Genomic DNA, 20,613 nt, shown 5'->3' with positions numbered 1-20,613 from the left:
CGCAGACAGTGTCCCTCACATACCGCAACAGTAGCAATTTTTCTGCCGATCTCAAGCAAAACGTTTCCTGACTGCGTCGTGTGCTCACCTGTTGCCGGCATCCTGGGATCGCGAAACGAGAGGTAGCGAGCATTAGCTCGTTGGAAGGCCGCTGACGCTCGGTGTGATGACCAATCGCAGTTCCAGGAAGGGTGCGCAGAGATGTCTGGGAGATATCGTAATCGTGGACACGGCTCACGGATAGAGACGATAGATACCTGAGCAGTCCATAGCTCGAAGAAAGGAGTAGCTAGAAGAGGCTCCAGGCATCCATCAGCCAGAGAGGGATTAACTATCAGAACACCAATATCAAGGGATAAAGTATCGGTGAGAGGAGGACGCGAGTGCTCACTAGGCTGAATTCTCTGGGCGTTCGCCTGCCAACCACCGATTTGCTGCCAAACCGGAGGAGCTGGCGAGCCCCTCGTTGTGATTAGGCGCGTCCCTACGGAGTATTGAATCTGGACCCCACCATTGACTGTTCTCTTTTTGCTGCCACTGCGTCCCGTTATTGTTCCATCCCACCAAACACTCCCTTATCCTCTGCCTGCTCTACACGCAATCTGGACTTTCTTTTGCGTTGCATTGTCCAGTCTTGCACCACAATCCTTCCGTAAGGTACGTCAGCTCTTGTCTTGGGCCGCCCCCGATCGTCGGTGCCTGTTCGAGACTTCATATTCCTATCTTTGCTCCTTTACGCCCCCAACTCTTCAAGCGCCGTCTTATTCTGTGCCGACACTGACAACAAGATCAGCTACAAACTGAGTCGCATAGGTATCTGGAACCCGAATAAACAGTCATGGTGAGTGCTTGGATCCATCCTGGAATTCCGCTTCTGCTAACCCTTCTTCATAGCCTGTCTCCGGGTATGTCCATCCAAACTGCCTCGAAAGCCCCTCTTTCCACTTGCGCGCCGCTGTGTCTCCTAATGCCTTGATCTCACTAGCCTTTCCGTCAATCCCGACTGCGTCTCAAAATTCAATGATTTGAAACTCGGTCGCGGCGGTCCAAAATACATCATCTACAAGATCTCCGATGATCAGAAGGAAATCGTGGTAGACGAAGTCGGCAGCGAGCCAGACTACGACGCCTTCAGAGAGAAACTCATTGCCAAGAAGGAGGCCAATGGGAAGGACCGTCCTTCGTATGCCATTTACGACGTCGAGTTCGAACTTGAGGGCGGTGAAGGCAAGAGGTATACCCCACGCTCACAATGTCAGCTTTACGGATATGTGTACTAAGATGAACGTTAAGATCCAAGATTGCATTCATCACCTATATCAACCAGGACAACACCGGTGTCAAGGTATGTCTGCCGCCGCCCTTCCCCGGAGATAACCAAGGCTGATAAGATCTGGTGCAGTCCCGCATGGTGTACGCCAGCTCCCGCGAGACCTTGAAGAACGCCCTCAACGGGATTGCCATGAACTGGCAAGCAAACGACCCTGGCGAGTTGGAGTGGGCCGACCTGCTCAAGGAAGCTAGCAAAGGCAAAGGGACAGTCTAAGAACAAAATGACAGTGGATGGCGTTGGACAACACTTCGACGTACCAGCAACAGAACACGTTTATCACAAGATACATCTTGGTCTTGTGGTACCAGGAAGAAAGGGCACATCTTCTGACGAGCCGAGCATGGCACACAGGTTGAGTATGCGCCGTTGGAGCACGCCCGACATTTGATGAAGCTGTGACGAAGATAGAACACTGCAACGTTGAACGACCGAGATAGATCGTCTCGAACCAAAACTCACAGCATTTTCTCATGTCTCAAAACTTCGAGCCTTTCAATGTGAATCTGGTGTGGTCTGCAGCAAGGACGGAACCCAATATGACTGATACTGCCTTCCGTCAATGTGTGCTTGTTCGCCTCGATTGATTCCACTTCTTTGAGTGTACACCTCCCTGCATGTCTCTGGCACGATATTATGCGCATGCGTCCATTTGATCCGACTTCTTGGCTTCACATCTGATGCCACACTGCAGCTGATCGGAGTCGTAATTTTGGTATTTCTGAGTACTGCGGCATAACAAGCAGCGATATTACTTCGTATCTACTGGGTAGGTAATGTCTAGATACCTAGGTATGCATACGAATGCTTGGTCCCGTGTGAGTTAAGCCGCAAAGATGCAACAATTGATAATTTTCAAAAAGTAACCCATGTATCCGTAGATCATGTTCCAAGGCTGATGTACACGATACCAAGCGGGAGTGTGTGGGGTGATGGAAGGCTGATGTAGCGGTAATTTTACGCCGTGCCAAGGCCAGAGAGCTAGCGAATCCTCTGCAATTGTGATTGAACTTGATCCTGAAGCAACGACCTCAGACAACTGTTCTCGCATCTTCCAGGTTCAACTCACAACCAACCTGCTACGACAGCGGCCGCCGAGCTCCAGGCTTAGGCAGGGTATTCAACGGTCGACTTTCGTATGCATTGATCGAATTTCTCATCCTTCCAGCAAGATGTATCTCCGCTCCTTACCCCGTGCAGCTCGTGCTTCAACCAGCACCTCGACAGCATGCACGCGAATTACTTCTCCCTCGATTCGATGCTTCCGATCCTCAGCGCAGTCCTTGGCTCCGACTTTTGCAGCTACCCAACAGCTCCCTCCCATGACTAGCCAGTCCCAGATGCGATCAGCTCATGCCATCTCCAACCCTACCCTCGCCGGAATTGAGAAGAGATGGGAAGCAATGCCGCCACAAGAGCAGGCTGAACTATGGATGCAATTGAGAGATCGTATGAAGGTTGATTGGAATGAGATGACTTTGCAGGAAAAGAAAGCTGGTACGTACCGGCCCTGTCTTTCCCGGAGGAGCGCGGCATGGAGATGCTATGCTTAATGGAGCTTGGATTCGCGCCGCTCTCATGGAAGAAAGCATGAGACAAAGCTGGAGAAATCCTTACTGATGTTTTATAGCCTGGTGGATTGCATTTGGACCTCACGGACCACGTGCTGAGGCAGCCCCGGGCGAATGGACCAAAGTGTGGCTTTATACGGCAGTTGGCCTTGGAATATCGTTGGCTACGTTCATGCTCATCCATTCTATGGCAAGACCTCCTCCACGAACCATGACCAAGGAATGGCAAGAAGCTACCAACGAATATCTCAAGGTGAGTCAATACTGCTATGAGGTTGCCACGAATCCCAGGATGGCCTCGCCAGGTTCCCTCTTGGTCAAGAGCCAAGCTGACAAGCCCGTCTACAGTCCGAGAAGAGTAATCCTATGTATGGTATCAGCCGTGAAGGATACACTGGCCCAGGCTTCGTTCAAAGCAAATCTGCTAAGGCCCAGGGCATCAAGCTTGAACCGGATGAGTGACCGACGGTGGTGTAGAGGGGCAAAGACATGCAGGCTTGCGCCAGCGCAGATGGCGGTCTTTTTGTACTGTGACTAGTATCTCCAGAAAGCAGGGATCTCATTGTGTTTTGTGAATACAAAAAAAAATCAACAACATTCCCTGCGGCTGTGCTTTTCGGGCGCTCTCTGGTTCGTGAGATTGTACATAGATTAACACGGACGGTGATTGGAATCGATAGCACAAAGCCGTTTCTCAGATTCTTCGTACTTCAAGTCGCTGACAACTCGTCCTAAGCCCCTAATAATTTCTTGATTTTCCGTGCCGAGTATGTGTCTGATGGGATGGCCTCGAAAATTGACGAGGCACATACTGGAAGATCGGGCCTTGCCGGGGTCTAATGGCAGTTCCCGATTAGGCATAGCGCAAACCCGAGCTCAATGAACAGCAACTTTGATTCCTGACCTCAAGTTTCTTCACTTTGCTCCTGATCCCACACCAACTCTCCCCTCTACCTTTCCATCTTCCACCTTCTCGTTCATCCGCAAGCATGCTCAAGAGGTTCGTGAGCTCCTCATCACAGACCTACACAGCTCCTGGAATGCTTTGACTGGCTGTTGCTGACCCTGATTGAACAGCGGCATCGCCCGTAGCTTGGGCAGGTCTGCCCTTGCTCGACCTTCCATCTCCCGACGCGCCTTCGAGCCTCTACGGAAACAGGCTGCTCCAGCTCTTGCACAGCGATGGGCATCGACAGACTCAGCAAGAGACGGCAAGATCCACCAGGTCATTGGTGCTGTCGTTGACGGTACGAAGAAAAAATTTCCATCCTTGCGCCCATAGAGCTCCCACAAAGCTCGACAGTCACCATATACGTGCGAGATTGGGCCTATGAATCAAGCTAATGGTTTTCTTCCAGTCAAATTCGATACCGAGCAACTCCCTTCCATTCTCAACGCCCTGGAAACTGATAACAATGGCCAAAAGCTTGTTCTGGAAGTCGCGGTACGAACTCAAGATGAGATTATGGCTAGCAAGCAGGAGACTGATGGTGAATAGCAACATTTGGGTGAGAATGTCGTGCGATGTATTGCTATGGATGGTAAGAGAGAATTCCTCGCACAATCAATCGTCCCAGATCTAATGGTATATTCAAGGTACCGAGGGTCTCGTCCGAGGTCATAAAGCTACCGATACTGGCTCTCCGATTAGGATCCCAGTCGGCCCTGGCACTTTGGGTCGCATCATGAACGTTACTGGTGACCCGATCGATGAGAGAGGCCCCATCAAAGCCACCAAGTTGTCTCCCATCCACGCCGATCCTCCCGAGTTCATTGAACAAGCCACGAGCGCCGAAGTCTTGGTTACCGGTATCAAGGTCGTAGACTTGTTGGCTCCGTACGCCCGTGGTGGAAAGATCGGTCTCTTCGGTGGTGCAGGTGTCGGCAAAACTGTGTTTATTCAAGAGTTGATCGTATGTACATCGGAGCACGCTAGATTCAATGGCTAACTATTCGCAGAACAACATTGCCAAAGCCCATGGTGGTTACTCCGTCTTCACTGGTGTCGGTGAGCGAACTCGTGAAGGTAACGACCTGTACCACGAAATGCAAGAGACCTCTGTCATTCAGCTAGACGGCGAGTCAAAGGTCGCCCTAGTGTTCGGTCAGATGAACGAGCCTCCCGGGGCTCGTGCTCGTGTCGCCTTGACTGGGTGAGTTACTCCTTCCCTTCTTGATCCCACAATCCCGCTGGCAATCCTGTCAACTCCCGCCCGGGACTCTACCAACATCCTCTACTAACCAACAGCCTTTACCTGCCAACATATGATGCTAACCTGTCGATCGACAGACTTACTGTGGCTGAATTCTTCCGCGACGAAGAAGGCCAGGATGGTATGGATCATCTGTCCATCTTGGTGTTTTAGCTATTTTGCTGACTCTCGTGGCAGTGTTGCTGTTCATTGACAACATCTTCCGATTCACTCAAGCCGGTTCCGAGGTGTCCGCCTTGCTTGGTCGTATCCCATCTGCTGTGGGTTACCAACCTACCCTTGCCGTCGACATGGGTGCTATGCAGGAACGTATCACCACCACCCAAAAAGGATCCATCACTTCCGTGCAGGCCGTCTACGTGCCCGCTGATGATTTGACCGATCCTGCACCTGCCACAACCTTCGCTCACTTGGACGCCACCACTGTGTTGTCTCGAGGTATTTCCGAACTGGGTATCTACCCGGCTGTCGACCCCCTCGACTCCAAATCCCGCATGTTGGATCCTCGTGTCGTCGGACAAGAACACTACGATACCGCCTCCCGCGTCCAACAGATGTTGCAAGAATATAAATCCCTCCAGGATATCATTGCCATTTTGGGTATGGACGAACTTTCGGAAGCCGACAAATTGACCGTCGAACGAGCCCGTAAACTGCAGCGTTTCCTCTCCCAACCCTTCACCGTCGCTCAGGTGTTCACTGGTATCGAAGGCAAGCTCGTGGATCTGAAGGATACGATCAGCAGTTTCCAGAAGATTATCAATGGCGAAGGCGACGACCTCCCAGAAGGTGCTTTCTACATGGTGGGCGACTTCGAGAGTGCAAGGGCCAAGGGCGAGAAGATTTTGGCAGAGTTGGAGAAGTCGTAACTTTGTCGCGAGAAGGGGTGGAGAGATACAGGGCACGAGATTGTAATGCAAGAGCGAAACAAGCTTTATTCGCAGAGCATTGTCTCGAGTGCTGGGTGTGAAAAGTGCAGGGGGGGTGAAGAAGTTAGAAGCCGAGGACTGCGCCTTTGAAGAAAGAGGAGCAGGAAACTTGTACATTGAACATCCTCCTTTTATTCCTGAGATCAAAATTTCCGCTTGTTGCTATTTCGCGTTCGTCTGCGTAATCTGTGTTGCTAACAAAACGCGTCGCTGCTTACTGAACAATGCTGCATATCGCTCTGCAGGCAGATGAGGTTCAATCGCCCGAAATGTTCATAGATCTCCTCGTGAAGAAACATATGAGTGAGCATGGGGGAACGAAGAGACAATTGATGGATCTTGTATTGAATTTCCTCAAGACAGCGAGGCCTATATCCTTGCATAGTAACCTGTCTTCTGGTAGCGCTCGGGGGAGTTGGAATAGGTATTGAACGAGTCCTGCTGGTTCTGCTGTTTCTGCTGTTTCGTCCTGCGCATTTCAAACCTCCACATCCATCGTTCAATCACATTCTGCCTCTTTCCCTGCGCTTTCACTCGACAGGCGGCGCACAGTTTGGCCAGCCTGTGCAAGGCGCGGTCTTCGTGTCTTTCATTGCATAAAAGCGTCACCACTTCTCAGCTTGCGTGTGTCCACTAACGCCGCAGACTTTCTCATGAACGAGAAAGATCGAACTGAACTCTACCATTTCCTCCTCGTCTTCCACCACATACTTCGACCTTGGCTAGATGTCGAGCCTGTCGTCGTTTGGCCACGCGGAAACACAGGAGGTCTGTATTGAAGGATGACTGGACAACAGCTTGCATCCTGTGTCGCAGGTTGGGGAAGATAGTGGTCCTAAATATATATTAGCATGCAAAGCATAAGTGCAGCCCTTGGGATGGCACGGGCTCGGTTGTTTTGGCTGCAATCCTGCCCAGACCATGCGAAGACCGTGCCTCCCTATGCTGAGGACAGAGACGACATGTCTGAGAAAGAGGAAATCCAGCAACAAAGGAGAATCAATCACCACTGGGCTGAGAAGATAGCTGCTTGCACCTGTCTGCGCCATGAGTTACGGCGGTCCAGGTCCGAGGCGGCGCGCAAAGGCTAAACGTGGATTGCGGATCGGGCCCGCCGCTCCACCGCAAGAACCAAGACGGTTTTTCCTCAGCGCTTGCATTTCCATTCCGTGATACTGATGTGCCGTGGTGCGTTGCAAATGAACTGAAATGTGTGAGCTACAGCCCGAAGCGATGCGTCGACGCGGAGAAGCATTCACGGGAGCAGAGGATCCAATTCAAGACCTGGACGAGGGACAGCTCTTTGAGCTGCTTGAACAATGCAAGTTGTCAGAGGATCTCTTGTCTCTGCTAGACACACATCCCATGTTGACGCAGATCGAAGTGTCGGAAACACGACAATGAAGTGAAGCTGGTGTGTATCTCGGTATAGCTGCCCTCCTGGCGACTATGTCGAATCTAAGATTGATCACATATTCACTCTACTCGATCAGCCATTCCAACTTAGAAATCACCATCCAAACCTCTCTTTTGAGGATTTCGTCTATCAAACTGGTCCTGCCTAGAGCATCATTTCAGGCTCCGGGGCCATTTGCAAGCCTTCGATATGGCAGACTCCGAAGCCTGCTTCTGCAAGGGCTCGACACAAATCAAGGAGACTTGCCTCCTGATGTTGAAGCTCTTGCGCAGCCTAAACCTGAAATTCAAGAACGAGACCTTTGAGGCGATAGCAAATGAAATGGGTACAGATGCCGAATCGCTGTTGCAAGTCTCCCTGCCGTGAACGGAGTGGCTGTTTGTGTCTAACATGTGTCTCACAGCTGCTTGTATCAACAGATACGTCTGAGCAAGAAGCTTGCCCGGCAGCTTGGGTGTCGCTGCGCGATTAACGAGGAGGAGCAGCTTCGACAGGACCGGAAGAAGCGAAAGCATGAGAGGGCACAGAATGCGGACGCGTCGAAGCAGCCTGCGAAGAGAGCGCGAATTATGTCTAAGGAGCGGCAAGACGGATACAATGCTACGGGTGCCAATGCAACAGCTGTGGTTGTCCCGAGACTGCAACAACAGAAAGAAGGAAAAGAGAAAGACGGCATCGTTGCAAGCTCTGTCCTTGATCGTGGCGTGGACGTCGATATGGAAGAGAGCGCTGACAATGACCAGGCTGGTAAGGTTATTCATTTGTCGCCAGCTGATCGATCATGCTAAGAATGGACAGTCTCTCAGCTCATTTAACCAAATCGAGGCCGACCACGAGCGCGCTCAAAAGACGTCCTTCGTCGATAAGAACAGCATTGCATGACCGGCAGCTACTCGTCTCGTCTCGATCCTTTGCGTTCTTGGATCTTGAGAAGATGGCCAGCAGGCTGCTTGGAATTGGTATGATGGAAAAGCACGGCGTCCAAGGTCATCAGCGACACCACAGTGCTGTCCCATCTCGTCTGCAGGGCCACGGCCGTATCTACCAAGCTGCCAAATGCGGCTGGTCAGGATGCTTTAGATCAAACCTTGGAATGGACCTGCTTCCGACCCGAGGCGCCGTCCGCATCTTGTTTGGTCCTTCGATTCCTCTTTTCCTTAATGTGTGATCGACTATGTACATCCGACCTGGATGACCCCAGCATGGGAAGATGCGCTTTATCAACTAGGCGCCATCCTCCAAGTGAAGCTCAATCCCATGCGCCGTCTAGCATGATTGGGCAGCTTCCCACTCGCCTCGTTACTCGTCCACGGCGCTCCGTATCTCCTCCACCGCCGCCTCTAAGGGATCTTCGCCTCCAAATGCAACCCTCGATAGCCCTGCAGCACCTCGCCCTATCTGAGGTGTCACGGTGTATCAATGGCCCTGATGCTGCTTCGTGTTTTCTCGCGCCGCTCAAGCTCCTTGGCCGTTGGCTTGGCCTGGACTATCCATGGATCTTTTGTGCCCGTCTTTTGGCGCAGTGTACCCATCCCGCCGTCAACTACCGTATAGCATGCGGGTCAGGCTTTTCGTCGTACCCCCGAGTATCTTTGCTTCATATCTGGGGGCCTGGAGCTCGCTCTAAAGTATGATCGGCCATCTCCCGCAGGCGTGACTTCGTTTTGATTCAACCTCCTGTTTTCCTTTCTATCACTCTCGATCATATCTACCTCGCTACTACCTATCAGCGGGCGCATCCAACATGGCAAACTTAGACAAGACAGATGTTCTAGAGACGATCGACCCTGGACAGGACTCGGGCGATTCCATCACCCACGATGCGAAAACACCGGGGTATTCGGAGAAGAACGTCGCGCAGGCGTTTCCATCCGCCACGGTCGATGGCCATGGCACTTCTCTGAGGGTAGATGCCCTTCTCGCTCCCTGCACAGCCGCCAGAGAAGAGACGCTGACCCATCGAGCCAGCGGCTCTTCAGTTTCGCCCAGCTGCTCGCCTTTTCGTTGACCTTTATGGAGTCTTGGGAAGTCATGGCCATGTTCGTCGCCTCTCTGTGTCATTCCCCAAGCCATCCTTGCTTCGTGGCGGTGAAGGAGGATGATTACCGTCTGACCATGTTCGGGACAGTAACATCTCGGCCACCTTCTGGAACGGCGGCCCGCAGTCGCTCTTCTGGGGCTGTATCGCCGTGGTCATCGGCTCTCTTGCCCAAGCATATTCGATGGCCGAGCTGGGCTCGATCCTCCCGATCGCCGGGGCGCAGTACCATTGGACCCATATCATGGCCCCCGAGGGCTCGAGGAGATTCATTACCTGGATGCAAGGTGCGCGCCTCTGCCTCTCTGATCGACCGCTGTGCAGCCAAACGACTTTCCCGCCACTGACCCGAGGCATAGGTTGGGTGACTTGGTTCGCCTGGGTCTCTGCTCTGGCGGGCAGCACCTCGGGCGAGGCTGCGCTCTTGCAAGCCCTGATCGCGGAGAACGTGCCAGGGTATACGGCCCAGAGGTGGCATCTGACGTTCATCATGTGGGCTCTGCTGATCAGCTGCGGGCTCATCAACACGTACACCTTCTGGCTGGTGCCCTGGCTCGAGCTTGCCTCGGGCATCCTGCACGTCATCCTGTTCGTCATCTTCGTCGTGGTGCTGGCCGCCCTGGCGCCCAAGCACGACTCGCACTTTGTCTTCTTCACCGACTCGATCCTGTCTGGCTGGGACCGGAGCAGCTTCGTCGCGTTCAACCTGGGCATGCTGGTACCGGCGTGGGGTTTTATCGGTCAGTTGCAAGACGGCCATCCTACCCCCTTTTTTTTGGCTTGGTGCGAGAGTCTCCTCTAACATATGTAACCACCCCGAAGGATTCGACGGTGTCGTTCACATGTCGGAAGAGGTCCGGCGAGCGAAACACGCCGTCCCGCGCTCCATGATCCTGACCATCGTCATCAACGGCGTCATGGCATTCAGCATCATCCTCGTCCTGCTGTATTGCCTGGGCAACCTGGACGATGCCTTGGACGCGTCTTACCCCATCATCCCCATCTGTCTGAACGCGACGGGGTCGATGGCGGCCGCGAACGCGATGGTGTCTGGGCTGATTATCATCACCTACTTCGTGGTCGCTGCCAGCGTTGCTTCGGTTTCGCGAATCACCTGGGCGTGGGCTCGAGACGGGGCTCTGCCGCGATGGCTTGCAGTGGTGAGTAACTCTCGACCTGCCTCCTTTCTTGCCCTATTTTCTTTTCTTAAGCTGGGTTTCGTGATATTTACGTGGCTGCGACCCCAAAGATTGACCGCAAACGCCACGTCCCGACGAACGCGACGTGGCTCCCCATCGTCATCGTGTGCCTCCTGTCGCTCTTTGAGATCGGCTCCACCACGGGCACCGCGTTCAGCGCCTTCACCGCCCTCTCCTCCCTGGGGCTGTACACCTCGTACATCATCGCCATCGCGTGCATCCTGCACGCCCGCCTGACGGGCCGGCTGTCCGCCGAGGCCGGCGCGGCCGTGCCCTACGGCGGCTGGCGCATGTGGCCCGGCTGGGCCACGCCGGTCAACGTCTTCGCCCTGTGCTGGACCGTCTACTTGAGCGTGTGGCTGCCCTTCCCGACCACCTTGCCCGTCACGGGCACGAACATGAACTACGCGCTGCCCATATACGCGTTCGTCGTGCTCTGCTCGCTGGCCTATTGGGTTCTCTGGGGCAAGAGGCATTGGCCTGGCCTGAATCTGGCGGCCATCGGGATGGTCGAGGCACACGAGTAGGGAGGAGGCAAAGGGCGCGCGGGGATGGGTGTCATGGTGTCGGCACGCAAGAAGGGATGAAGACGTTGGGTGTGAAAGGGAGTTCCTGGTGACGACTCGACGACCACCGTGATAGAACAAGGCAGCTATGTTATCTATAACAGCCTCACTAGCCCCCTCTTCGGGGATCAAATAAGGACTGTCGAGAGAGAGGTGGCCTGCTTGAGATCATCCAAGGGCTTACGGACATGCCGCTACGTCGATATTTGGCTGCGTCTTCTACTGTAACAACCTCTCCACACGGACTAATAAGCCTAGCTCTCGACATCGGAAAGCTAGAGATGGACTCTCAAGACTCGCGCCTCCCTGACAACCCCGTCCAGCGGATTAATGATCCCACCATTCGTGACAACGTAGAGATCCTTCTTGTCGGATGCCGTGGTTCCGAAGGCCACTGCTGTAGGACCTGTTGTGTCAGGGTCGATCTCGAAACCAGAATCAGGGTTCAGCACCGATGTATCTTCTTTAGGAGACAACTGAGGTCTGCGGAGGCCGAGAATGACTTGACGTTCGGGCTGATCACCAGCACTGGTGGAAGATGCAAGTTGTGGAAACTTCAGCACGGTATCCATCGGGTTCGTCGCGACATAGATACTCCCATCCCCGTCGAGGCACAGGTCGTCGCCACCGCAGCCGCTCGCAAGGATATCAATCTGGAGCTTCTCGCCCTCTGGAGTGCGGGCCGCGACTGGCCTATCACCTTGGTGGCTCACCCGCGCTCGTCCCAAGACTGCCCGGTCCGAGTTCGTGAAGTAGACCCAGCCATCCCTCCCGTCGTGGTGGTACTTGATCCCATTGACGCCCGGCCAAGGCGGCCTTGTCGTCATCTTGCCCAAGAGCGCGTGCTCAAGCCAGACGTCCACGCTTCCGGTCTTGATGTTGTAGGAGTACAAGCGCCCTTGGTACGACTCGGCCATCAAGATCAAGGGTTCCGAGGGGTGAGGGAGAGCGGTGCCCCCGTTGAGCCATGTCACGGTGGGAACGGGAGCGAGACGCCTGACTTGGGCTTGATGCGGCACTTCTTCGCCGGTGGTTGCGCCCTCTGCGCGTTTTGGCGCTGGGATGAAGGGGCGCATGTCCAGCTCGTAGACCCACCATGTCCCCTTCTTGCCGTGGATGCCAGAGAACAGGTAGAACAAGTCTGGCTCGGTGGGGGATTCGACGATCGCTTCCGCGGCCGGAGTCGGTGCATAGGACCCATGACTTTCGCCTTCTCCTTCCTCAGCCACGTTGCCGGCCAACGGCTCCTCGGCCTGAGCGTCTTCGAGCTCAAATTTGTGAACCAACTCCACAGTCCCCTGCGTGTCTCCATCCGCTGCATGAGGGTTGATATACCAGATACTTCCACTCAGCATGTCAGACGCGAGGATCGAGCCGTCGCGGCGCACGGCAAGGTTCTCGAGGAAGGAGCCGGGACGGAAGGTCGCTATCGTGGTGTACCCTGCGGGCTTTTCAGGGAGCGTTCCTGTAATGTGTACGGGAGGATTGTTGTCCTCCGTGGTGATGGAGGAAGCCATTGCCAGCGGAAATTTGGACGGCGAGACCTGAGATGCGGTAAAGACAGTAGGCAAAGGAGAGTGTCGAGCGAAAACTTGACCGATCGGGGACGGGGCAGAGCACGCATACTAATAGTAGAAATGATATCTTGCGTTTAGTCACTCGAATTGAGGCATTCGGTCAAGCGTGAGGTGCTTTGCAGGCCTCGCAGTCGAGCACTACGCTCTTCCGACAACACTGTTCATCCGTGGGTTGGTAAGCACAGTCAATTACTCACCTTCATCTCATGGGCTGATGTTCCTCAAGCTTTGATTTGGACATCTCAGGCAACGAGGGCGGGCTCCAAGGGCGAACAAAGTCAAGGTGAGTTCATCTCTCAAGCCATCACCGATGTCCGGATGGGGAAATTTCTGGTGTCCCAACAACAACCAGTGGGTGTTCATGGAGCGCAGCAACTGGACGAGATGTTTCATCTGGCGAGCATCTGATGGATGAATCCTGCTCCTTCGACGGGAAGCTTGTTATGATTTCAAAGCTGTTGTTCTATTGCCAGAATGGAAAGTCTGTCGTTGGATCAAAGAGCCCAACCACTGCTTTGCCTTTTCGCTCAGCCTTGCTCAGTCGCAGCCTTGCCATTGTCCAATGTCCATTCTTAGGGAGGAATTCACAGTTTGGACCAAGTAGCTTGTTTGCTTTGATTACTTTTGAGTTTTATTACACTGATATCTTCTGCACAGCTGGACGGCTACAACCACAACTATGATACAATGCCAGACCACTGTAGCTGGTGCATCGCCCTGGTACTCGATCTACATGTCATCTCCATGCCCATCAGCGACCAACCCCTCTCGCCAGCATCTCTGCAGTGCAGCAATTCCATCTTTTTTTCTAGGCCTGATGCCCTCCCTGGAGCAAAGATCTGATGTGTAGGATAGACAAGATTTCGAACTTGAGTGGAGTGTAATGTAACAAGATTCGTAAAATGTACAAAGAGGTAAACCAACCGTTTTTCCGATTGAACAAATCTCCTTCCATGTAGGTCAAGAGATTCTCGAGGAAGGGAGCGGTTGTGAGAGGCGGGTGGTAGGAGGCTCCGAGGGCGTCATGCTGCGGATTGCTGCTATACCAAAGGTGCGAATGGAAGTCGCTGGAACGCAGGAAGAATTGCAAGTGTCAGGCGCAAGAGTGGGGAGGGCTGGACATAGCTCTCCCCATCCGACTCAGGATATGTTGCTTAGAATCCGCCCATTCCTCCCATGCCGCCCATACCGCCGCCCATAGGCATTGCAGGCTTCTCCTCTGCAGCCTCCACAATCGCAACTTCGGTGGTACCCAGGAGAGACGCGACACCAGAGGCATCAACGAGTGCAGTGCGCACGACCTTGAGGGGATCGACAATGCCCTTGCTCAGCATGTCAACATATTGTCCGTTGGCGGAGTCAAAGCCCTTGTTGAAGTCAGAACCGAATTCATCCATGAGCTTGCCGACGACGACGCTGCCTTCCAGACCAGCATTCTCAACAATTCTCCGAGCAGGTCGCGTGATAGCGTTCTTGATGATGCTGACACCAAGTTGTTGGTCGAAGTTGGAAGGCTGAACACCACCGAGGGCATTTGCAGCAGCCTTAATCAAAGCAGTACCACCACCGGGCAAAATACCCTCTTCGACGGCAGCGCGAGTAGCGTTCAGAGCGTCAACGACGCGATCCTTCTTCTCGCCCACCTCGACCTCAGAAGCTCCTCCGACTTTGATGACGGCGACACCGCCAGACAGTTTAGCAAGACGCTCTTGAAGCTTCTCTTTCTCGTACTCTGAGGTCGAGGGATCAGCCATGACGCCACGGATCTGCTCGCATCGCTGGGCGATGGCATCTTTGCTACCTTCGCCGTTCAGGATGATGGTATCTTCCTTGGTGATGGTGATGCTGCCGGTCGAGCCCAGCATGTCAGGGGTGGCCTTTTCCAGTTTGATATCCAGTTCGTCCGTGAAGACGGTAGCGTTGGTCAGGATACCAATATCACCAAGGATGCTCTTGCGGTTGTCGCCGAAACCGGGGGCCTTGACTGCCGCAACTTGAAGTTGGCCTCGAAGCTTGTTGAGAATGCAGACAGCCAATGCTTCGCCATCAATATCCTCAGCAATGATCACAAGAGGTCGGCGCATTTGCGTAGACGCCTCGAGGGCGGGGATAATGTCTTGCACGGCAGAGATCTTCTTCTCGGAAAGGAGGATCAAGGGCTTCTCAAACTCGATCTTTTGTGACTTCGTGTCGGTGATAAAGTAGGGGGAGGTAAAGCCGCGGTCGAAGCGCATGCCCTCAGTAACCTCGAGCTCGTCCTCAATTGTTTTGCCTTCCTTGACCGTAATAACTCCCTCTTTGCCGACCTTTTCCATGGCGTTCGAGATGAGGTTACCGACATGTGTATCACCGTTGGCAGAGATGGTCGCGACCTGGGCGATTTCGGCACTGGTGGTAATGTCCTTCTTGTTCTTCTGCAGGAAGTCGACAACTGCGTCAACAGCAGCCTGTGTACCTCTTCTCAAGTCCATAGGATTGCACCCGGCAGCGACGTTCTTGACGGTTTCAGAGAAAATGGCGCTTGCGAGCACGGTGGCGGTGGTGGTGCCATCACCGGCGACTTCGTTCGTCTTTGAGGCGACATCTTGGATGAGGCGGGCTCCGAGATTCTCGAACTTGTCTTGGAGCGTGACAGCTTTGGCGACCGTGACACCATCTGATGCTTTTGTTAGTTCGGGTTCGTGCTGGTCCCCAGATCACGGATACTCACCTTTGGTTATCTTGGGCGAGCCGTAGCTCGACTCAATGAGGACATTGCGGCCTTTAGGACCAAGCGTTGTTGCAACAGCCTTCGATAGAGTCTCAACACCCTTGAGCAGCTGGGCTCGTCCCTCTACTCCGAACTTGAGCTCCTTATGAGCAAAGCGCAGTTGTTGTAGACTTCGACCGGCTGATCTGGAGTATGGAGAAGAAGAGGACAAGGAGGATCGCGCTGCGGAGGAGAGAGCGCGCTGCATGGTGGGCAAAGCAGTTGGACGAGTCGAGATGAGGAAAGGGGAAGAAGGAATGGGACAACTGATGGCTGGTGATATGGTAGAGAGTTCGAGGTTGATGCCAATAAAAATTTGGAGATTCTCGAAATCAACAGAATCGCAAACGCAGCATGATTCCAGTTCGGGCCTAGTCGCTTGGCAACCAATCGGAGTCGTGCGTCCGCCCCCTCCGACGCTTCCGAACATCTCCCTCCCATTACTCCGTACATACTTGTAATACTGTGGCCAGAGCTCCCATATTGGCTGAAGAAACACATCACAGAGAATCAGGAAACAGCACAAGGTAGACTTTGAGTGATTGGCATGGTGACAAGCTCGGACCCCTATCTTGTGACGGTGGTGCTTGGAGTTTTGTACAAGTACATGCAAAAAAATGAAACGATTTGGTCCATGGCCAGCTGTCGGTGAGTGCCTCCATCCGCTCCATTGCTGGATATCTTTTCGTGCTGAACTTTGCTGGTCGACATGATCTTCGATGTGGCTCAAGTCGGTCTAACCCTCCCTGCGCAAAGAACACCTTGAATGATGACCCGATCGAAACATAAGCCCCTTGTGACATTTTTATGACTTTTTCCTCCGAGCGAAAGTAAAGGAAAGAAAGGAAAAAGAAACAAAATCGGTTGCGTGATTCCGGCATGGTCTTAAACTCCTCCCAGACTACACCACGAGTGCTCAGAGCCATGGAATATCACATCACTATTCGTCGTCATTCAATCCGGTGTCCCGAGGTCTTCAGGTATGTGCAGTTGGTGAGCGATGAGACACGGAGAACCTATCCAACACCGTTAGCGACCCCTGATATGGTCGGGACTTTGCAACTCACAGAGACTTAAGCGTCATCGACCAGGTAATCGCCCTCGTTCCAGAAGATCTCGTCGTTTGCCATGCTGTTCATCATATCCTCCTCAGCGATCACGTCTCCTATATTGCGATGCCCGAAGGCGGTATGCGCAGCCAAGAACTCGTTGTCAGACATGGAGGGAAGGGTCTGGAACATCATATCGGCACCGATCGAGTTGTTTCTGGAGGAATCCGTGGAAGAGCCATACATGCTTACGCTCGGAAAGTGGGCTCCTGCATATGCGCGTGGCATGGTGTTCATGATGGCAGCGCCAGAGTGTCCGAGCTCAGGACCGGAATAGGAGTTGTGATTGATGATACCAACACTAACATGGCCATGAGGACTGTAATCTGCTCCACTCAGGGTATTGAGCTGGGTGAGTGGAAACTGTCTCGGTGTCAGCGCAGCTATAAGAGCTCAAGAGGCTAACTTACTGTGGTATGGTGGCCATCGATAGTGGGGATGATTTGACCATATGGCAGAACAGCCACATTCTGTTGAGGAAGTATGTGGGAGTCGTTACTAGAAGTTGCTTGCTGAGCGAGAACGACAGTTGACACTTCGCTTGACGCTTCGTCCATATCATCCATATCATCCATATCGTCAGTGATGGTACCACTGTGAGCAGTCTCATCGTCGATTCCAATGTCTTCATAACAGCCTTCAAGGTCTTCGTCCATGTTTGGCGGGACTTCCTCATCGAATTCAGCGTCATCATCGGAAGGAGCGGCCATGACAGAATAGTCACGCTTGATACCGCGAGTGCGACGAGCAGGGCCAGCGAGCTCTTCTTCCTCAAGCTTGACAGCAACGTTCTTGTCTGCACCTGGAGACTGGATAGGCGAGACGACAGAAGGAATGGCTGCATCAGGTAGGGTCGTAGACGCTTTGGCCACGGCTTCTTTCTTCTTCGACTTGCTGCTGTTGTGACGGCGTTTCTTGGGTGCAGGATACTCGTCGTCGGAGTCAGAAAGATCTGGAACAGGTTCGTTATCGTCATCTTCCTCATTTGCAAGGAGATGGCGACCTTTGGCTTTACCTTTGGCTTTACCTTTGGCCTTGGGTTCCTTCTTGGCTTGTCCATCTTTGTCTTGAACAGTCTCCTTCTTGCGAGAACGCTTCGGTTTGTCATATATGGAAGCTTCGCCATCTCCATCCTCTTTGGCAACAGGAGCCTCAGGGAACATAGGAGCGATCGGCTCGAGCTTGACTTTGTTACCGGCATTGGTATAGATCTTTGAGGGTTCTTTGGTAACCATGCCACGCTTGACGGCTGGTGGAACAGGAATACCAAGTCGAGCCATGAGGTTTCGAAGCTTGGCAAGATGTTGGACGATGGAGCCTTCAGTGAAGGTGGGACCCATGAGAGCAGCAACTCGACCCCCTATGATTGTTACAATCAGTAAGGATGGGAATATTCAGTTGGAGGTTTCTGTACTTACATGGGATCTTCAGGCCCGCTTCTGCGCACGCGTACTGAACACACAGCAGGACGCCTTTGTCGAGGTCATCTGTGTATCGTCAGCAAGGTGGATATCTGTGTGGTGTGTGACAAATCTATACGAACCACTCCAGCGATTGAGCACACGCTTTGCGGGGCGATTCCTGGCAGGCATGTTGACTGATACTGAGAATCAAGTGGCTCCAGTCTGTTGCTCTGTGTTGTCAGTTGAAGGGAACAAAATTGGTGAAGGAAGAGGTTTGTTTTCCTCCTGGAAAGCGTTGGGACGTCGCGGCAACCTGGTGAATAGCCCGCGGCGCAGACTGGGTGACATCAATTTCGTCGGGGCAAGAGGGTATCGCGAAGGGCACAAGACGAATCAAAAGCCAGAGAAGTCGTCACTAGCACTAAATGAAAGCGGAGAGAAATTCTGAACGGTGAATAGAAGACAATAGGATGAAAGACAGCGCAAGAGGAGGTGGTGTTCTGTGGATGCAAGGGTGCGTTGTGTTGAAAAAGTGCTGTTCTCTGCAATGGTACTTACCAAACAGACCACAATCGCCACCAACAAAGGCCTCAACGGTGTTGAAACTCACTCTGGGCAGGATGACAGACGTAGCAGAGGTATAGAAAAAGAGTTTTGATGAAGCAAAGGGGGTGGTGAGAGATGTGAGATGGACGGACGGGGGAGGTCGAGGGCTGGATGGCAAAGAGGGAGAAAATTGGGGGAAATGCCTTTGTACTGACGACGTGTTGGCAGTGAAGACCATCAGACCAACAACGAGGTCGCCAACGCCCGTCATCTCCTCCGGCCCCTCGTTGACATAACACAGATAATGGAACTGAAATGATATTGTTCTCTCTTGGTCGCCATCTTCCGCAATGACCTTCAAGGCTGGATGTTCTGAAAAAGGAGTCTTTGACCCTCTGATGAGTCGGGATGTTGTTCACAGAGACACCTTGTCGACTGCCCAGTTGATAACCTCCTACTGACTGAGAGACAGACTATCGCCCTCTCTAGACTGTCTAACGGTTCGTGAGTTCCCTCCCCTTCACCTGATTGCGTCTCCAGAGCCGAGTGCTTCGAAACGGGTCACTCCACGACGACAACATGGCCTTTGGACTTCGGCGCACTACCTTCTTCTTCTGGCTGACGTTCGCCCTGCTTTTGAATCGGTACAACCTCCTGTGGCTGAGGTGGAAGTCTCAGCGCTATTGCTTCGGTCTGAAAAGGAGGCTGAACGGCCTGATTTTGTTGGTTGACATAGTCTTGGTTGCCATACGCGTCAAAGCCACTGATGGGACCGCCATTTTCCTGGCTTGCGAACGCCCATGACTCTCTGAATACTGGCGGAAAAGGAGGATACATGGAGACATCCGGTAGCAACTGATGGCCAGCGCCACACGCAATTGCGGGGAAGCCAACAAAGGGCGATCGTTGCCGTCCTGAATATGGAACGCCTTGAGCCACAGGATTGCCGGAAACAAACGTGGTGGTGGGAAGAGATAGCTGTGGCAAGCCAGTTGGGCCGGCTAGGGTATGCCGGACAGATCGAATGAATGCTTCTGGCTTTGCTGGAGTGGATTTGCCGGCATCGCGCTGAGACTCTGCTGTGGTCACCGTGATCGGCCTCGAACCGTTCCCGACTCTCTTCGAAGGACTTGCCGGGTTGTCTTTCTCCAATCTCTGTTTCTTTGCCGCCGCGGGCCTCTCGTCTGAACTCTTCGCCTTTTGCTTGGACGGTGGGGGCCTCGAAGCTGAGCTGATTGCAGAACCGCTGGTGGAACTGACACCATTCGCCTTCATGAGTCTCTCGTATCGTTTGGCTCTTGTGGTCCGTCAGCACGCCAGAGTCCAGACACGGCCATACCACCAAGATACACTTACGCTGCTCCTTTGCTGACTACACCACATTCTTTGGCGACTTCCACGAAATCAACCTGATGCTGTCAGCTTCCATGGAGTCTGGTGTGTGGTTCATATGGTCTCACTCACCCTTCCGTTGGTGGCATGTTTGACGCAGCTCAAGAGGAATCTCAGTTGGTCGTCGGACGTTGCGCGAGACATTGTCATTTCTGAGGGAGACTGTCGAAGATGGAAGGGCACCTGTTGTGGGATGCTGTGCCTGAGGGCTGCGAGTATGAGGTGAGTTGATGGAAATTCTGACAGAGAAGACAGTACCTGAAGCTCAGGATTCTGAGAGTTGCTGTCAGAATAAGTACGTGCAGCGGCCTTCATCTGCAGGAATCTGTGTCAGCCGCTGTCTTTCTTTCCTTGTAATGTCTTTGATTGTCCGGAGAAGGGATTGCTAGGGTCAAACTGCAGAGTTTTGACCCGGAGGTCTGAGCATCAAAGAAACATCACTGACAAGCTGAGGCCCAGGCAGCATTGAAATCGTGGACTACAGAGGCATGCACACAATGCCCAAGGGCGGCGAAGGGATCATACTGAAAGCAGGTACGACCAGAGAAGACTGAGGTCGCGGAGATTGTTGCAA

The 20,613-nt window shown here is 53.2% G+C and overlaps 6 protein-coding genes across 6 annotated transcripts; 4 read left to right on the top strand and 2 right to left on the bottom strand.

Moving 5' to 3' along the window:
• Positions 1 to 425: 425 nt before the first annotated feature.
• Positions 426 to 2,077, top strand: PV07_04819 (uncharacterized protein). The gene is made up of 6 exons (XM_016391665.1): positions 426 to 657; positions 794 to 841; positions 895 to 905; positions 986 to 1,234; positions 1,294 to 1,345; positions 1,403 to 2,077. Exons 2-6 carry the CDS (start codon positions 839 to 841, stop codon positions 1,544 to 1,546), a joined length of 459 nt encoding a protein of 152 aa, XP_016249184.1. The 5' UTR covers positions 426 to 657; positions 794 to 838; the 3' UTR covers positions 1,547 to 2,077.
• A 263-nt stretch (positions 2,078 to 2,340) lies between these two features.
• Positions 2,341 to 3,600, top strand: PV07_04818 (uncharacterized protein). The gene is made up of 3 exons (XM_016391664.1): positions 2,341 to 2,827; positions 2,961 to 3,154; positions 3,250 to 3,600. Exons 1-3 carry the CDS (start codon positions 2,503 to 2,505, stop codon positions 3,361 to 3,363), a joined length of 633 nt encoding a protein of 210 aa, XP_016249183.1. The 5' UTR covers positions 2,341 to 2,502; the 3' UTR covers positions 3,364 to 3,600.
• A 221-nt stretch (positions 3,601 to 3,821) lies between these two features.
• PV07_04817 (ATP synthase subunit beta, mitochondrial) lies at positions 3,822 to 6,208 on the top strand. Its single transcript, XM_016391663.1, has 8 exons — positions 3,822 to 3,901; positions 3,979 to 4,148; positions 4,260 to 4,345; positions 4,400 to 4,442; positions 4,498 to 4,814; positions 4,861 to 5,054; positions 5,192 to 5,235; positions 5,292 to 6,208. The coding sequence occupies exons 1-8, from the start codon at positions 3,891 to 3,893 to the stop codon at positions 5,981 to 5,983; spliced, it is 1,557 nt and encodes a 518-aa protein (XP_016249182.1). The 5' UTR covers positions 3,822 to 3,890; the 3' UTR covers positions 5,984 to 6,208.
• A 1,018-nt stretch (positions 6,209 to 7,226) lies between these two features.
• PV07_04816 (uncharacterized protein) lies at positions 7,227 to 8,575 on the top strand. Its single transcript, XM_016391662.1, has 3 exons — positions 7,227 to 7,807; positions 7,864 to 8,207; positions 8,259 to 8,575. Exons 1-3 carry the CDS (start codon positions 7,650 to 7,652, stop codon positions 8,273 to 8,275), a joined length of 519 nt encoding a protein of 172 aa, XP_016249181.1. The 5' UTR covers positions 7,227 to 7,649; the 3' UTR covers positions 8,276 to 8,575.
• A 4,796-nt stretch (positions 8,576 to 13,371) lies between these two features.
• PV07_04815 (hsp60-like protein) lies at positions 13,372 to 15,893 on the bottom strand. The gene is made up of 2 exons (XM_016391661.1): positions 15,551 to 15,893; positions 13,372 to 15,496 (listed from the first exon to the last, which is right to left on the bottom strand). Exons 1-2 carry the CDS (start codon positions 15,795 to 15,797, stop codon positions 13,995 to 13,997), a joined length of 1,749 nt encoding a protein of 582 aa, XP_016249180.1. The 5' UTR covers positions 15,798 to 15,893; the 3' UTR covers positions 13,372 to 13,994.
• A 769-nt stretch (positions 15,894 to 16,662) lies between these two features.
• On the bottom strand, positions 16,663 to 18,290 carry PV07_04814 (uncharacterized protein; the record flags this gene model as incomplete). Its single annotated transcript, XM_016391660.1, has 4 exons — positions 16,663 to 17,061; positions 17,109 to 18,058; positions 18,117 to 18,185; positions 18,242 to 18,290. The coding sequence occupies 4 exons, from the start codon at positions 18,288 to 18,290 to the stop codon at positions 16,663 to 16,665; spliced, it is 1,467 nt and encodes a 488-aa protein (XP_016249179.1).
• Positions 18,291 to 20,613: the final 2,323 nt, after the last annotated feature.

This window comes from Cladophialophora immunda, assembly GCF_000835495.1.
Source record: "Cladophialophora immunda strain CBS 83496 unplaced genomic scaffold supercont1.3, whole genome shotgun sequence".
In the NCBI taxonomy this organism is placed as follows: Eukaryota; Fungi; Ascomycota; class Eurotiomycetes; order Chaetothyriales; family Herpotrichiellaceae; genus Cladophialophora; species Cladophialophora immunda.
The sequence above is the reverse complement of the archived record's forward strand: the minus strand, read 5'-3'. Positions and strand labels throughout refer to the sequence as shown.

Excerpts from the sequence above, each read along its gene's own strand:
- PV07_04819 (XM_016391665.1), top strand. Across the intron at positions 1,235-1,293 it reads GAGGGCGGTGAAGGCAAGAG|ATCCAAGATTGCATTCATCA; the intron begins GTATACCCCACG and ends ATGAACGTTAAG. Across the intron at positions 1,346-1,402 it reads AGGACAACACCGGTGTCAAG|TCCCGCATGGTGTACGCCAG; the intron begins GTATGTCTGCCG and ends GATCTGGTGCAG.
- PV07_04818 (XM_016391664.1), top strand. The coding sequence starts at position 2,503 with ATGTATCTCCGCTCCTTACCCCGTGCAGCTCGTGCTTCAACCAGCACC. Across the intron at positions 2,828-2,960 it reads TTTGCAGGAAAAGAAAGCTG|CCTGGTGGATTGCATTTGGA; the intron begins GTACGTACCGGC and ends GATGTTTTATAG. Across the intron at positions 3,155-3,249 it reads CTACCAACGAATATCTCAAG|TCCGAGAAGAGTAATCCTAT; the intron begins GTGAGTCAATAC and ends GCCCGTCTACAG.
- PV07_04817 (XM_016391663.1), top strand. Across the intron at positions 4,149-4,259 it reads CATTGGTGCTGTCGTTGACG|TCAAATTCGATACCGAGCAA; the intron begins GTACGAAGAAAA and ends GTTTTCTTCCAG. Across the intron at positions 4,346-4,399 it reads AGCTTGTTCTGGAAGTCGCG|CAACATTTGGGTGAGAATGT; the intron begins GTACGAACTCAA and ends GATGGTGAATAG.
- PV07_04816 (XM_016391662.1), top strand. The coding sequence starts at position 7,650 with ATGGCAGACTCCGAAGCCTGCTTCTGCAAGGGCTCGACACAAATCAAG. Across the intron at positions 7,808-7,863 it reads ACAGATGCCGAATCGCTGTT|CTGCTTGTATCAACAGATAC; the intron begins GCAAGTCTCCCT and ends TGTGTCTCACAG.
- PV07_04815 (XM_016391661.1), bottom strand. The coding sequence starts at position 15,797 with ATGCAGCGCGCTCTCTCCTCCGCAGCGCGATCCTCCTTGTCCTCTTCT. Across the intron at positions 15,497-15,550 it reads CTCGCCCAAGATAACCAAAG|ATGGTGTCACGGTCGCCAAA; the intron begins GTGAGTATCCGT and ends CAAAAGCATCAG.